The sequence below is a fragment of the Nelumbo lutea genome, chromosome 1 (genome assembly GCF_056320005.1).
Source record: "Nelumbo lutea isolate HS-2025 chromosome 1, American lotus-T2T, whole genome shotgun sequence".
In the NCBI taxonomy this organism is placed as follows: domain Eukaryota; kingdom Viridiplantae; phylum Streptophyta; class Magnoliopsida; order Proteales; family Nelumbonaceae; genus Nelumbo; species Nelumbo lutea.
The window spans coordinates 13,054,594-13,069,503 of NC_142684.1; the positions used below are offsets into that span (position 1 = coordinate 13,054,594).

The 14,910-nt window shown below is 38.8% G+C and overlaps 1 protein-coding gene across 1 annotated transcript in view; it reads right to left on the minus strand.

The window, feature by feature from the left end:
* The window catches only part of LOC148873573 (oligomeric golgi complex subunit), a 48,134-nt gene extending 33,751 nt beyond the window's left edge, over nucleotides 1–14,383 (minus strand). The window contains exons 1-4 of the mRNA XM_088963532.1: nucleotides 13,844–14,383; nucleotides 13,704–13,756; nucleotides 12,833–12,980; nucleotides 12,367–12,474 (exon numbers count right to left, since the gene is read on the minus strand). Of these exons, the coding sequence (XP_088819658.1) occupies nucleotides 12,367–12,474; nucleotides 12,833–12,980; nucleotides 13,704–13,756; nucleotides 13,844–14,059 (525 nt within the window). The 5' untranslated portion in view covers nucleotides 14,060–14,383. The remainder of the gene's footprint in view (nucleotides 1–12,366; nucleotides 12,475–12,832; nucleotides 12,981–13,703; nucleotides 13,757–13,843) is intronic.
* Between the last annotated feature and the right edge of the window lie 527 nt (nucleotides 14,384–14,910).

Genomic DNA, 14,910 nt, shown 5'->3' on the forward strand with positions numbered 1-14,910 from the left:
TTTACCTATTTGGGTCTCCCGATTGGAGCAAAAGCTTCAGGATCTTTAACTTGGCAACCGGTTCTTAACAGAATTGATCAAAGATTGCTAGGTTGGAAGGGGAGTATCTTTCACTTGGAGGAAGGATAACTCTTATTAAGAGTGTGCTATCTAATCTACCAGTGTATTACCTTGCATTAGTAATTTCCTGGATGGATGACAGCAGTCTAGGTGTGTGTTAGTTCAGACATCTAATTAGAGAAATAAAGATCTTAGCAAAGGATCTTGAGGCAAGCTTCTAGTGGGTCAAGAGAACATCAAATGGGACGGCTGATACTTTGGCAAAACAAGGATTACATGGGGCTCAACTTTTCTGGGAAGATTTAGGATAATCTTGTAACTCTTGAAAAGCTTTGCTTCTCATGTCTTTAAAAACTTATCTTAATCTGTACTATTTTCTTCCTCTTATAATGAAATGAAATCCTATTGATTACCAATCAAAAAAAAAATCACCACATTCTATGATAAGCTCGATTGAAAAAATGCATAGGGAGTTCTTATGGGGAGTCAAAGGGTTTGAAAATCAATAACTGAATGGATTTCATTAAAAAATAAAGAAGCAAATACAAGGAGGAGAGGGGAGATAAGCTCTCTTAGCTCCCACTCCCAAAAAGAAAACATTACTGCATAGCCCAGAGCAAGTTGTTTCTTCCCACCCCTTGCTTAGCCAAAGCATCAGTTGGCATCTCTCTTAATCCATTTAAATTGAATTTCCATTCCTTGAGCCAAATCTCTGAGCTTTCTTTTTCATTTATATAATCCCACCAGTCCATCTCCTCCTTATGGAGCCAACCAATAACGAGCTTTGAGTCCCCTTCAATTATCAGTTTGGAAACATTTAACTCCTTGGCTTTCTGAATTCCTTCCATCGCAGCAAGGATTTCAGCTCTCAATGAGTCACCTACACCAAAAGGGACAAAAAATATAGCCCTAATGGTGTCTTCCTCATCTCTGAACACCCCCCCCCCTCCATCCCAGAAGGTCCAGGGTTACCCTCACTACTACCATCAAAATTCAATTTGATAAATCCATTGGATGGAGGGGCCCAGGATGGATGGTTTAATTACAGTTTTTAATGGAGCAGAGTCAGCCACTTCCCCCCACTTTCTCATCAGATCAGCAGCAGAAACTCCTTCAAATAATTTCAGGGTCTTCATCCAATGAATCACTCTAGTTGTAATTGCTTCAATGAGGGCTTCCCTATTTCTTTCCTTCTCGGCAAATAATCTTTGATGTCTTTCACTTAGTAAAATGGAACAGGGTCTGCAGGGAGAAGAAAGATGGAGGTCTGGGAATTAGAAAATTAAGCCCTTCAATAAAGCTCTTCTAGGGAAATGGCTGTGGAGATTTGGTTCTGAGAGGGAGGCCCATTGGAGAGGGTGGTGTCATGCAAATATGGGATCATGGGTTCGGCTGGGATTCCAAAGAAGTGAAGACCTCTTATGGAGCGAGTGTTTGGAAGGGAATTATATGCTTCCAATAGCCTTTCCTCAACTTCGTGCTGTTCAAAGTTGGAGATGGCTCAACAATTAAGTTTAAGGAAGACAATTGGCTAGGCTTTGGCCATGTCTATATTAGGGCTGTAATCGGATCGGACTCAGATCGGATTTAGAAAATTCTGCATCTGATCCGATTACTGAAAACATGCATCCAAATCTGATCCAAAACAGATCAGATTTGAAGACCTCAAATTCAAATTCAAATTCAAATCCTAACCAATGTTTTAAAACACAGAGGCGTGACGTGAGGTGTTCCACTACCTAGAGGCGTGAGGCGTAAGCCTCCCAAACACAAAGAGGCGTAAGCCTACTTAAGAGGAGGGGGATGAGGAGGAAGGAAGATCTCATTTTTCTTTATTTTTAATAAAAATAAAAATCCTTTATATTAAGAAGAATGAAGATGCATATCACTAGTTAAAAGGCATGTCTTGTCGAAGCGGAGGCAAATTGGGCTGCATCGAAAAGGGGGGCTGGGGGGTCTAGGGGTGAAGCCCCCCAGCCTAAGGGGTCCGAGGGCTTAGTCCCCAACCCACTTTCTTTCCCCTTATCTTTTCATCCCTTCCCTTTCCTTTACGTTTCTTACTTTTTCTTTCCCTTCCCTTTCCTTCCTTTCCTTTTATTTTCTTTTTTCTTTGTTTTTTCAATCTTTTTACATGGGGTGTACATGAGGCGCATGAGGCGTACACCTCTAGCACGCCTCATGGAAAAAGCGTATGAAGCGTACACCTCTTGCACCTAAGACGTACACTTCAAAGGTGTCAACGCCTCAGGCGTCTTGGGGGCACCCTCGCCTAGAGGCGCGCCTCTAGGCAAACACCTCCCACGCCTTTTAAAACACTGATCCTAACAAACTCAGATCGGATTCGGGTTTAATCCAACTCCGCTTTAATTTTTTCTAAAATACCAGAAAAATAAAACATTTAATTGCTTTTCAACTTTTATATATAATAAATTAATGTAAATATAACATACTGAATTTATTTTATATATAAATTCAGATAGAATATATATTTTTTAATTTTAAATATAATTACATAAAATTTATATATTAAAAACAATAAATATTATAATATAATTGGATTCGGATTTTAATTGGATCAGATGGGGTCAAATTGGAATTCAATTCGATTATTAATTGGATGTAGATTGCAACATCTGAATCCGATCCAATTACATAAATACATCTTAATCCGAGATAATTGGGTAAAATGTCGGGTCGGGCCTCGGGTTTTCGGGTATCATTGACAAGCCTAGTTTGTATAGGTTGGGTAAGAAGAATAGCTCTATTGTAGATAATTTTGAGATCAATCATGATATAGCAGTGTGGTGCCCAAAATTCAGATCTCTTTTTGACTAGGAAATTCAAGAATGTATGGATTAACTTGCAAATCTACAATCAACTAAAGCACAAGTAGAAAGGAAGGATTGAAGGTGGTGGAAAGGAAGGATCAAGGGACCATATCACTCTTCTATTAAGGAATGATGGAGAAAGCTTGGAATTAAAAGGGATTTGGGGAAACCTTGTTCCACCAAGGGTGGAAGCCTTTGCATGGCTAGTGGCGTTGGATAGCATTCTGACCTTAAATCATATTCAAAACAAAGGTTTTCACTTGACTAGCAGATGTTACTTGTGTGAGAATGTAGAGGAGAATGTCTATCATTTGTTCGTTAAGTGCCCCTACTCTAAGTTTATATGGGGCTCTTTCTTCGAATTCTTCAAGACTAGATGGATAGACCCCTGTTCAGCAAAAGAGTTGTTCTCTAGGCTAGTGTTTGGCATCGATGCTGCAGTTGCAGCACCGTTTTTGTTTTGAATCGTTGCTGCCAGGTAGGATGTTTCCGGGAGCAACAGCAACTTTTTCTGATTGGTACCAATGCTCCAGGAAACGTTTTCTGCACTTCTACCCATTATCCAGTGCCACATCATTGCCCTGTTGGCAGCAACGAGCTGCAGCTCCAGGAAACACCAAATATGGCGTTGCTCCAAGCCATGCCTTCCCGATTTCCAAGGCGTGGCTTGGCGCACCGTTTTCTATGGAAAAACGGTTCCAAACAGATGGTTGTTTCCTGGAGCACTGTTTTTTCCTACATGGCACTGATGTGGCGCCGTTGCTCCAGGAAACGGCAACGATGCCAAATAGCTGCTAGGTGGCCAAGTGTGAGGGGAAATGTCAAGCAAAGATTGCTTGGAGTTGCATTCCTTTTGCAGTTTGATGGGAAGTCTGGAAAGAAAGAAATAGGAGAATCTTCAAAGATGAAGTACGATCAAGGGATCATATCACTCTTCTTTGAGGTAAAAGAATCATGGATTAGATTCTCATTCTCCTAGACTTTGAAGGGGTTATAAAAGAAGATCTTGGCGCTGGATTTTGGAACTTTCTTAAGTTGGCTTAAAACCTTTGTCCTTTTCCTAGCTTTAGCTTTGTCTTTTTTATTTGAGTGCCCATCTTTGTATGATTTTGTATTTCTGATGATCTCTCATCACCCTCAGTTGTACCTTCTTTTTCTATTAATAAATTTTATTTTTTATTTATTACCAAAAAATTTTACTCACCTTTACTTCAATATCCACCATTGTCTCCACATTTATTGATCCTTCAATAATATAAGTCTCACAAATAACTACATCATCCTCAAAGTTAGAACCAACCTTTTCTTCACCTTCAATTTTAACATTATCTTGTATTCATCTAAAAAAAAAAAAATCTTAACATTATTTTGTAACAGCAAAGTTCTACAACTCCTTCACAAACCCATCCAATTGCACCATGGGAAGAACAAAAACATTCCCAGCAACTTCACTGTTGTTGTTGCCTCTCTCTGCCAACACAAGATCTGGCACACCAACTGTCTCTTCCAATTCACCTTCCTCCCCCTCACTCAGAGATGAACCAACACCAAATTGAGGTGCAACAGTCATTGCCATAGACCTTGAATCAACAATGACTGGAGAAGATGAACTTACCTGAGGTAAAACACCAAACATCCCACTTCATTAATGATGCCTTTGTTAACCAAACCTTAACCTTTGTTAACCACCTCAAGCTGAACATTTCCTTCATTAGACTGAAACCCTTTTGTTGTTGTTGCTAGCCCTGAACCAAACTCAACAGATGCTTCAATCCTCGCAATCGAAGTATTCATTGTTTTTCTTTTTTTTTTATCAGTAACAGAAAACTTTCATTAATTAAGAAAAAAGGTTTAAATACAAAGGTGGGGGAGGTAAGTCCTCTTACCTCACCCCCAAAAGGAAAATTACAGTGTAGCCCAAAACAAATGATTTCTTCCCACACCCTGCTTAGCCAAAGCATCTGCAAATGAATTGGCACATCTTTTTTTTTTTTTGATCAATAACACTTTCATTAATTCATTAGTAGAAAATTTACAAGTAGAAGACAAACACACTTATCTTCCAAGAGTCACAAAGAACTTCAAGAAAGGAAAGAAGAAAATACAAAGATACAATGACACTAACATTACAACTTAGCCCAAAACAAGGAATCCCTTTCTGCCCCTTGTTTTGCTAAACCGTCAGCTAGGGAATTAGCTGATCTCTTAATCCAACATGTCTTAATTTCCATCTCCCACACCAGCCATTTGAAATTCCTCTTCTCATTGTTATACTTCCAAAGATCATTTTGTTCTTTGGTCAGCCACCCTAGGGAATAGGCACATCTTTTAACCCACGGACACGCACATCCATTCCTTGAGTTAACCACTTGAAATGCCTTTGTTCATTAACGTATGTCCATAACCCATCATTTGTCTTCTCTATCCAGCCAATCACCACTTGCAAATCTCCTTCAATACTCAACCTGTTTGTATTCAGCTCTTTAGCCCTTTTCACCCCCTCCAGCAGAGCCAGAATTTCTGCTCTCAGTTAATCCCCAACTCCAATTGGTCCTGAAAAACAAGCTATTATTGAACCTGCCTCCAATCTGAAAACACCACCAACCCCTGATGGCCCTAGATTTCCTTCACTGCTCCCATCAAAGTTGAGTTTGATAAAACCGTCCATCGGGGGGGTGCCACAAAGGATGGACATTGATTCTACTTGGTGTTGAGACTGCTATTTCTTGCCAATTGTTCACAATGGCCTCTATTGAAGCATCATCAAATAGGTTCATTGTCTTTACCCACTGTGCTACCCTCAAAGCAATCACTTCTATAATTGTGTCCCTGCTTCTTTCTTTTTCAGCGAATATCCTTTGGTTCCTTTCATCCCAAATTGTCCAATAAACCGCTGCCCTGGTGTACCCCGACAAGATTTTTCCCCTCTTTTTGATCCGGCTACCAACTGAATAGATGAAGAGGCTTCGAATGCTTAACAGGGGAGTCCACCTACAACCAAAAAAAAAAGGGAGAAACCACTCCCAGTAGGGGGAGCTACTCATTGTTTAAAATGTCCTTAATTTTCCTAATATTTCCATGACTCATTTCTACGTCCATGGGCAACAACACAAAATTTTACTAGAATCAACATATTCCCCAGTGAACACTACCGGCACTATGTGGAGTACAAGAGATAGTGTCCATGGCATACATATTCCCCAATGAACACTACCAGCACTATGTGGAGTGCAAGAGATAGTAATGTAACATAAGTTGGTGACAATATTGTAGATATGTAGAGTAACAATGTTATTGCATGCCTAACTTAAATGGTTACCACTTTAAGCTAGCTCAATATTCATTTCAAGCATGAAGTTAAATATTAGCTTTTGTTTGTGTAATAGATTATTTGGTTGATCTATTATAACCATTTACAGTTTCTATGAGTCTAAATTTTGCTTCAACTCATTCTATCATGAAGCTCCAAATCATAAGGTTTACATGGCAACTTCTAAAAGTATTCTTTTGTCTATAAGCTTAGTTTCTTAGCTTTGGTTAGTGATTTAGAATAAGATATTGATTTAAAAAGGTATGCCTATGCTTCTTTTATCATTTCATAAAATACCATTCTATATTATGCATATTTTACAATGTTTTTTTTGAAGATAAATAAAGAAGAAAATTTTATTAAAGGAAACTGTAGAAAATACAATAAGTGACATGTCAATGTTTCCACCATGTCTATAATTTTTACAATATTTCCAACATTTCTGACATGTTTCTTATATTTGGACAACTGCCATTCCCACCAATATCAACATTTTAAAGCTTGCAAAGTAGTGCTGACACTATTAATCTTACCAACATTAGCCATCATTGATAGGTCGAAAGTCTTCTCCGCCTCCTTATCTCCATAAACAAATTTCATCGCATGCCAGGTATAGCCCCCTTGTTTTGAACCGAATCCTCTTCAGCCACTACCATCCTTTCACACCGGTCACATAACTAGGGCACCCGATCTCCAAGACTATCCGAATCACACTTAACTAGGTCATTGGCCTTCTCAGCCTAAACTCACAGAAGAATTCCAAATAGCCCACCCTCCCACAACTTTCATTTCCTTTCTTTAAACCCTTGATCCATGTGCCCAGCATTTACCTTGCCCACCTTAACACTTCAACAACATTTCAAAAAATGCCCTCAACTTCAACCTCCTCCCCACAAACCTCCTCCTGACCCTTTCTCTTCCTCCCCAACAAAACGGAAACAGGCACACACTACTCCCATCTGACGTCACAAACTCTTCTCTTTTGATCATCTAACAAACTTGGTGGACATCAATCTTCCACCACAACTCTTAAACTGAACCACTCCCTTGCAAATTGCAACACCACTGAAGATCAATCTTCCACCACAACTCTTAAACTGGACCACTCCCTTGCAAATTGCAACACCACTGAAGATGGGATCAGATGAATTTCATCCACTTACATTTGTGTCGTTGAAAGATTCTTCCAAGAACTTGTTCATGGGTCAATTTTTCTAAACTAGCCAATAGCCTCATCCACTGAATGGAACAACTGCAAGCACCATGCATGGAGTGGAATACCATACACATTAATCCAAACAAGGCTAATAATTCCAATGTTTCTAATCGCTCCTATCAGTGATTTCCATTTTCCCAACCTATGTTCAGGAGAGAGAATCTGCTCCAGATCCCAATTAAGCACATCCTCCATCTCTTCCTTGTCACTTAGGAATTTAGAATGAAAAGGAAGAAACCAGCATTGGGTTTTCTTACTTGGATTTCACTTTTCAGGTTCCACTCTATATTCACCCACTTTGTTATGTCTTCCTCGTCTGTATCAGAGTTGACAAATCAACCTACCAAACAAGTCTCCAACAACCTTATCCTCTCCTCTAAACTCCCTACTGAATTAACAACCACCTCCATCTACCTTTGTTTTTCAGGAAACCTTACTCATGTGGACAAATCATATCAAGTGGAACTTCAAACTGTGGAAAATTTAAGAACAGCATGAGTGAGATAGGTTGGATGACCTTATCTTTAATTTAATCTCTCCTTCTATATATTTGCATATTTCAGAATGTTCCACCATGCCTATATTTTTAATTTTTTATAATACTTCCATAAGACATTTCCGACATTGCTGACATGTTTCCTATATTAAGATGACCTATATGTCCACTGACACCAACATTTAAACCTTGAGATTACAGCTGCATGCCTTATATCAGGGCATTTAGAAGGAAATAAATTCAGGTATAGTGCCATTCACCTAAGAATATGATGATGGTTTCCTAAAACAGGATGAGGGTGACAATATCCAGTCAGTGTCATAAAAATGCTTTTGGGATGCTATATAGACAGGAATTCACAAAGTATACAGGTAATTAAATGTAATGAAACCTTTGGAAAGCTAACTTCAGGAAAGTACACTTGCTCCCATTTGTTGAGAAAAACAAAAATCAAGTTTAGCAGCTAGTAAATGGGGAATTGAGGTCCTTCGTTTTGGGATTAATGGTGTTCAAAGGAACAATAGTAGCAAGTTTATGTTGGGGATGCTTGGCATCTTTGCATGCAATCATTCTTTTTTTTCTTTTTTGATAAGCACCATTATATTTTGTTGAAGCAAAAGGCACCATGCTGCTCAAAGAAAAAGAAAGCCAGCAGCCTATAGCCCTATACAAAGTACAACCAAGCTTTCAACAAGAAAGAAAGAAACTACTCCCAACAAGAGGAGCCAGAAACAAAATATAAGAGCACAAAACTAATAAGTTAAAGAGTACATCCCAGCCCTGGGCAACCCCATTCCAGCTGGATTTTAACCACCCCCAACCTAGCTAGAGAGTCAGCTAGACCATTAGCACATCTAGGGACTCAATTCAATGAGATGTTCAAAGAGGCAGCCAAGGAATGTGCCTGTCTCACCACCAATGGCCTGAACTTCCAAGGTATTCTGTCCTGTCTTCTCATCCAAAAAACTGGTTTGATGGTCACCCTCTACTTCAACATTTATCATTTCTTTCAAGCAACCTAGTGTGCTATTCTTACTGTAATACTCTCCAAAATTGCTTCCTTATTTCATTCTCTTTCCTCAAATATTCTTAAATTCCTCTCCTCCCATACTATCCACACAACTGCTGCCCTTGAACACTTCCACAAGATTCTGCCCGTCCTCTTTGTTCTTTTTTTTTTTTTTGAAAAAGGATAATGTAAAATTTTATTCAAATGGCCACAAGTGTCAGATTACAACTAGACCTGTTCATGGGCCGGGCCGGGCTCGGGCCGGGCTTTTACTCTTCATTAACAAAAATATTTTAGGCCCGAGCCCAAGCCCGGCCCGACCAACGGGCCTACAACTTGGGCCCGAGCCCAGCCCTAATAAAAAGCCCGAAGCCCGACCTAATAAAAAAAATTAAAAATTTTCCCTATTCAATAATCAATATAAATCAGAATTTATTTACATTAAAAAAATATATAAATTCAAAATTTATTTATATTAAAAAAACAATATAAAAAAGGGAAAGAGGATGTGGAGAAGAAGAATTCGGTTGGAAAAAGAAGAGAAAGAGGTGAAAAAAAGAGGGGTATTCAACTAGGGTTTTTAGGTTTAGTTATAGGTCGGGCCAGGCCGGGCTCAGGCCAGGCTATTTTGACAAATCCCGAGCCCGGCTCAAATTTATTGTGGGCCGGGCTTTTTGGCCCGAAAGTAAGCCCGCGGGCCTATGTACCTGTTCAAGCCCGTCCGGGGGCTAGGCCGGGCCGGGCCACCCGGCCCATGAACAGGTCTAATTACAACCAAGGCCCCTAAGACAAGGAGTCGAAAACTCACTTTAACAACTACAATACATCATAACTCAAGAAAAATCCTAGATCTCAGCTGAGAACAGAGGACTGAAGCCTGCAACCAATTAGGAAAGATGGGCTAAAGAGCCTTTCCAAACTCACAGGAGAGACCCACCAGCAACCAAAAGGAGAGCAAAACCATTGTCAAACACAACAAACAAAGGGACAGGAGATTAAGAGGTGGAAAGCACTCTCACCATTCAACTTACATAAAATGCACCAATTAGGAGACAAGCTCCAATTTGGCCTTTTCTTTTGCAGCAAGTCATTTGTGTTGATGCATCCATGGTAAATTCCCAACAGAATGCACTGACTTTTGGGGGAATAGGGGCACACCAAATTTCTTTCACAGGAAAGGAAGGGGGAGAAGAAGTGGCCACAAGGGAAGAAAAAAAGGATTTGCAAGTGAACAACCCAGAAGGATTGAGGGACCAAACCCACCTATCATCCACTAACTCATAAAAAACCACACCATCCAAAATATTCAAAAGGTTAGATGCTAAAGAGACGTCAAACTCTCTATAACCATTTCCCTAGAAAGACTGAATTCCTATCCCTCAACCTTCCCGAACCTAGGCCCTCTTCTATTTTTTCGTTGCATAAAGATCTCCAGTCTAAAAGGTGATCTCTCTTTGAGTCTCCTGGCCCCAAAAAATATCCCTCATGACCTCCATTCTTTTAGCCACTACAACCGACATACTAAACACAGAAAGGAAGTATACTGGTAGGTGCCCTTGTGTTCAAACATGAATTTAGTTCAGATGATTCCCAAGGCCTGGTTGCCAATGGTAGGCTTTTCAGTAAAGAGTTTCTCTAAGGGGTCTCTTTGCCAAATAAAATCATCTATCTTGTGCATTTTGTGTCAGTATATTTTTATCCATTGACTATGGATTAGCTAGGTAACCCCTATTTTTCTGTTGTAAGGAATGAAGGCTCTTCTATCTTCTTATTTCCCTCTTTCAATAATTTCTCCTTCAGTTACCAGTAGAAGAAAGAAAAGAAATGATTTGTGACACAAAAGAAAAGTAAGGCTTTCCTTTAGCAGAAAGACACATTTAGATTTAGGATCCAAAAGACGAATTGATGCAAGCAGAATGCCAGAATATAAAGGGGGGCTACTATATAAAGCCCAACAGAATAACAAAAAGCATCAGTAATTTCTATTTATACAATAAAACATGGTCAAAAAAACAAGTTATGGAATAGCTCCTTGAATTTCTTTTGGATAGCCAACCAGGAAAGGACTGCCCACATGGCCATTCATAAAGCAGCAGTATCCTGAGAAGATAGTCTACTCTGGAAAATTTTTGCATTTGAGTAAAGAAGAGTTAGGTGCAGAAGTGTTCAAAGAAATGGAAGAAGGCAGTGAAACTGTCGAAGGGTCAACTAATGATGGCAACACATTGGTTGATTGTGGAAGAAATTTTGGCAATAAGAAGCCTGTGGTTCCCAGTGAAATATGTTTTGTGGGTGATAACAAAAGGATGAGAAGGTCAGCCAGCAACAACAAGGCTTGTGCTAAGGAGAGAAGAGATGTGGTTGTCCATATCATGGTGTGAGCAAGGAGAGTTTGGTTGTTGATCCAAGGTTTTTGTAGATAGGCTAATGATTCTAAAAGGATACCAGACAAAGAGTGGTAATCTTAGTATTAAAAGTGCAGTGATGGTGGAGTGGAAGGAAGATAAAGGTAGATAATAGGCACTGATCTCTTTTTCCTATTGAGGTTGATGATTTGGAAGATGTTTTAGTTGAAAACTTTGTAAAAGAGAAGGTTGGTGGAAACCATTCATCAATGGCTTACTGTTGAATTATTGCCAGAGGAAAGGGATTGAACTGAGAGTAAAAGTGGCAATCAAGAGAAGATAGTAGAAAATGAAAAACAAAAAGACAGTGGACTACTGAGTACATAAGGCGGATTGAGAAGAAGAACATTCAAAGGGGAATAATTTGGGTGGAGAGAAGGGTCAAGGTTGTTGAAGGGGAGAGTGGAAAAGGCAGATGAAGTTTTTCAAACTGTTGGAGCTTGGTTTTGATTAGAAAATTTTGGGTGGTATGAAAAGAAGTATCTGCATGGATTTTAGCTAGAGGGTTGTTTACCGATGTTTATGGTTCAGTTTTCCTTTTTGGTCATGTCTATCACCAATTCTTGTACTTTCTTCCTTTTTATTTTATGAAGTGTTCTTTTTACTATCAAAAAACAAAAGATTTTGCATTTCTTTTTGTTAACTTAAGCTGACATAATTCTTTTATATTTAGTTGTCTAAGCTAGATATGGTATCTTAATATTTATATCTTGTCCAATTTAACTAAGCTCTAACATCTCAGATTTTTAATAGTATGATTTGTTAAAATATACCATTAACATATTTTAGAAGTTTTTCATGCTAAAAGGTATAAATTAAATGTTTCCATGCATCCATGCAGTATCCAGTGCCATATCAGAAATCTATGGTGTCCAATATTGATACTCCATGCACTAAGCATGTATATGTATCATAGCTTTCAATCTTTCATAAATGTTGATTTCATCAAGTATAGTTTTTGCATAGGATACATGTTATCAGAGAAAACCCTTCATGTTTGCTGTTTTATTTATCTAAGAACAAGAAGATTAAATCGTAGTACCTGGTGATGTGTCCTGAGCAGTATCTTGCAGTTGGCATGAATTTCCTGAACATGAGCAAGTGCTTTGAAGAAGTTTTCATCTAGGTCTTCTTCCCTCAGTGCATTAATCTGCAATGTAGAAACAAAAATAAATAAATTTTCTCACACATCTCTTTAGATGATATAATTGTACAAAAACCGATTATGGAATATTAAGTGAATTTGCAATGTACAGAAAATATGTAGTAAAACAAGAAAACAGAGCTAATACCCAGATCAGTGTCTATATCATGAATCCAAACTATGACGCCAAAAAGGTATCATACCTAAGAACCTGATAACCAATCAACCAGTATCATCCAACCGGTGACCAATCAACTGTTATTCATTTATATCCAGATAGGTTTCTGACTAGTTAAAGTTTCTCAGGTATCATACCTTTCTAGTATCATAGGAATTGCCAAAACCTATACATGTACCCATGTACCTCTTCATTAGAAAGTTGGTAGTCCCGAAGGAAACATGACGCAATCTCTTGCCGCTGTGTGGTGATCTCAAGTTCTTGTTTAAGCCTCTCGGTTGTACTGATGATATCTCCCGTGGTAGCATTGCAATTGTTCAATGCCTGGGCAATCCTGGGATTTCTCAAATGTCCACTATGAAGTTATAAAATGTAGTAGCAGTTTCATAGAAACCAAAGATATAGGTTACCTAAAGACAATGGAACAAAATACATCCCTAACAAACAACTATAGACACTATATTTGCTAAAACCATAACAAACAACTATAGACACTATCCTTAATAAGAGTTGTTTGGGTAATCTTTTGTACAAGCTGTGGTTTTTTAGGATCTTTTTTGGGTTTTCTGTGGGTGCTTCTTGCTTCTGGTAATATCTTATCACCTCCTACTGTACTTCATCTTTTCTTAATGAATTTTTATCTGATTCTTCAAAAAAAAAAAAAAAGAAAAAGAAAAAGAAAGTAATTGCCGAAATTGGCATTCAGCAAACAAACCTAATGCATGCCAAAGATGTTAAATAAAAAACAACCAAGAGAAAGTGTGTTTAACTTGTAAAGCTAATTGTTAATCTACAATGGTGGAAAGCCCCAGAAGCAGACATTTCAACACTACCGTGCCAGCAATCCCAAGTCAGAGGTTGAAAGAAATCACAAAGAGCCACTTAGGTACAAAACCTTACACACTGGTATTTATGCTAATTTGAGAAGCAACTGTACTCATACTCCCTTGAAGAAAAATTCTCATAATGTGAAGAAACTATACCCAATGCCATCCATTAACAGAATATTTGACAAATTTGTCTGCGTTGATAAAAGAAAACGAAAATGGGATCTTACTTGTCGCAGCAATCGGTTAATGCGTTAGCTTCTTCCTCCACTCGATCCAAGGCCTAGGAAAAAAAATCAAAATAAATAAACGTAAGAGAGAGCCAAACAGACAGACGGATAGAGGATGAGTATTAATTGGTGGTGGGAACCTGTTGGACGGCCTCGGAGGCGAGGAGGAATTCATCGTTGATGGAGAGAGATCGCTTCTCGATGGTGGATCTGAGGTTCCTCCGAGCCTGTTGTGTGTTCTCTGTGTAGAATGTCGACAGTGTGTTGAGTGAAGCCAGAAGATCCGGTGAGTCCGTTCGTGACTCCAACACCTTCTTCAGCTTCCGTGACAACCCCGGAGCCAGTGCCACCGCCATCTCTCTCTCTCTCTCTCTCTAGAGAGAGAATTGTCCTCTGTATTGTTAAATGAAATCACAATTGTCGCTCTCAACAAGCCACACACCCGGTGGAAAAGATCCTCGTTTCGTCTTCTGTAAATTTCCTTCTCAATGTCTAGTGCCCACTGCAGAATTCGGGCTTTCAACAGAGTGTGGAAAGTACGATCCAACTGGCCTGCAGACAGATCGGATCGGATCGGGTAAAAGGTAGATCCATATATCAATTTTATTCGGATATTGAGTAGTCCGAAAAATCCCTCCGTTTTCTCAAACTTGTAACTGAGTGATGACTTTTAAGTAAAAACTAAACAACATTCAAACCAATTTAATAGAATATAGAGTTCAATATTTAAATTATTCTGTGATTTAACAAATAGACAAGAAATGGGTAACCAACTTAATGACTTATAGATAGATAGAATTAATATAGGGGCAGCTTGCGTGGACTCGGGTTGGGCTTTTATCAAAAATTCAATGGACTCTACCCAAGGCCCGAGCCGGAAGCAATAAAATGATAACTCGAAACAACACGAGTTGCACCTCATATGCATTTAAATTAAATCGAATTGGATTGTATCAAATTGGATGGAATGGATTATACATTTACAACAAATTGATTTGGATTATATCAAACTAGCAGAATTGCACTGGCTCTGTGAAGTCAAATTAAAATAGAAGAAACCCTAACCCTATAGCCAAGGTCATTGGTAGTAAGAAGATTGATAGACTTCCGTCACATCGTGAAGGCATGTGCTACTCCAACAACTTGGACAGAAATTGGAGTTCTTGCAAATGGAAAAAAAGAAGATTGGAAGTATATCTGGGTCGGG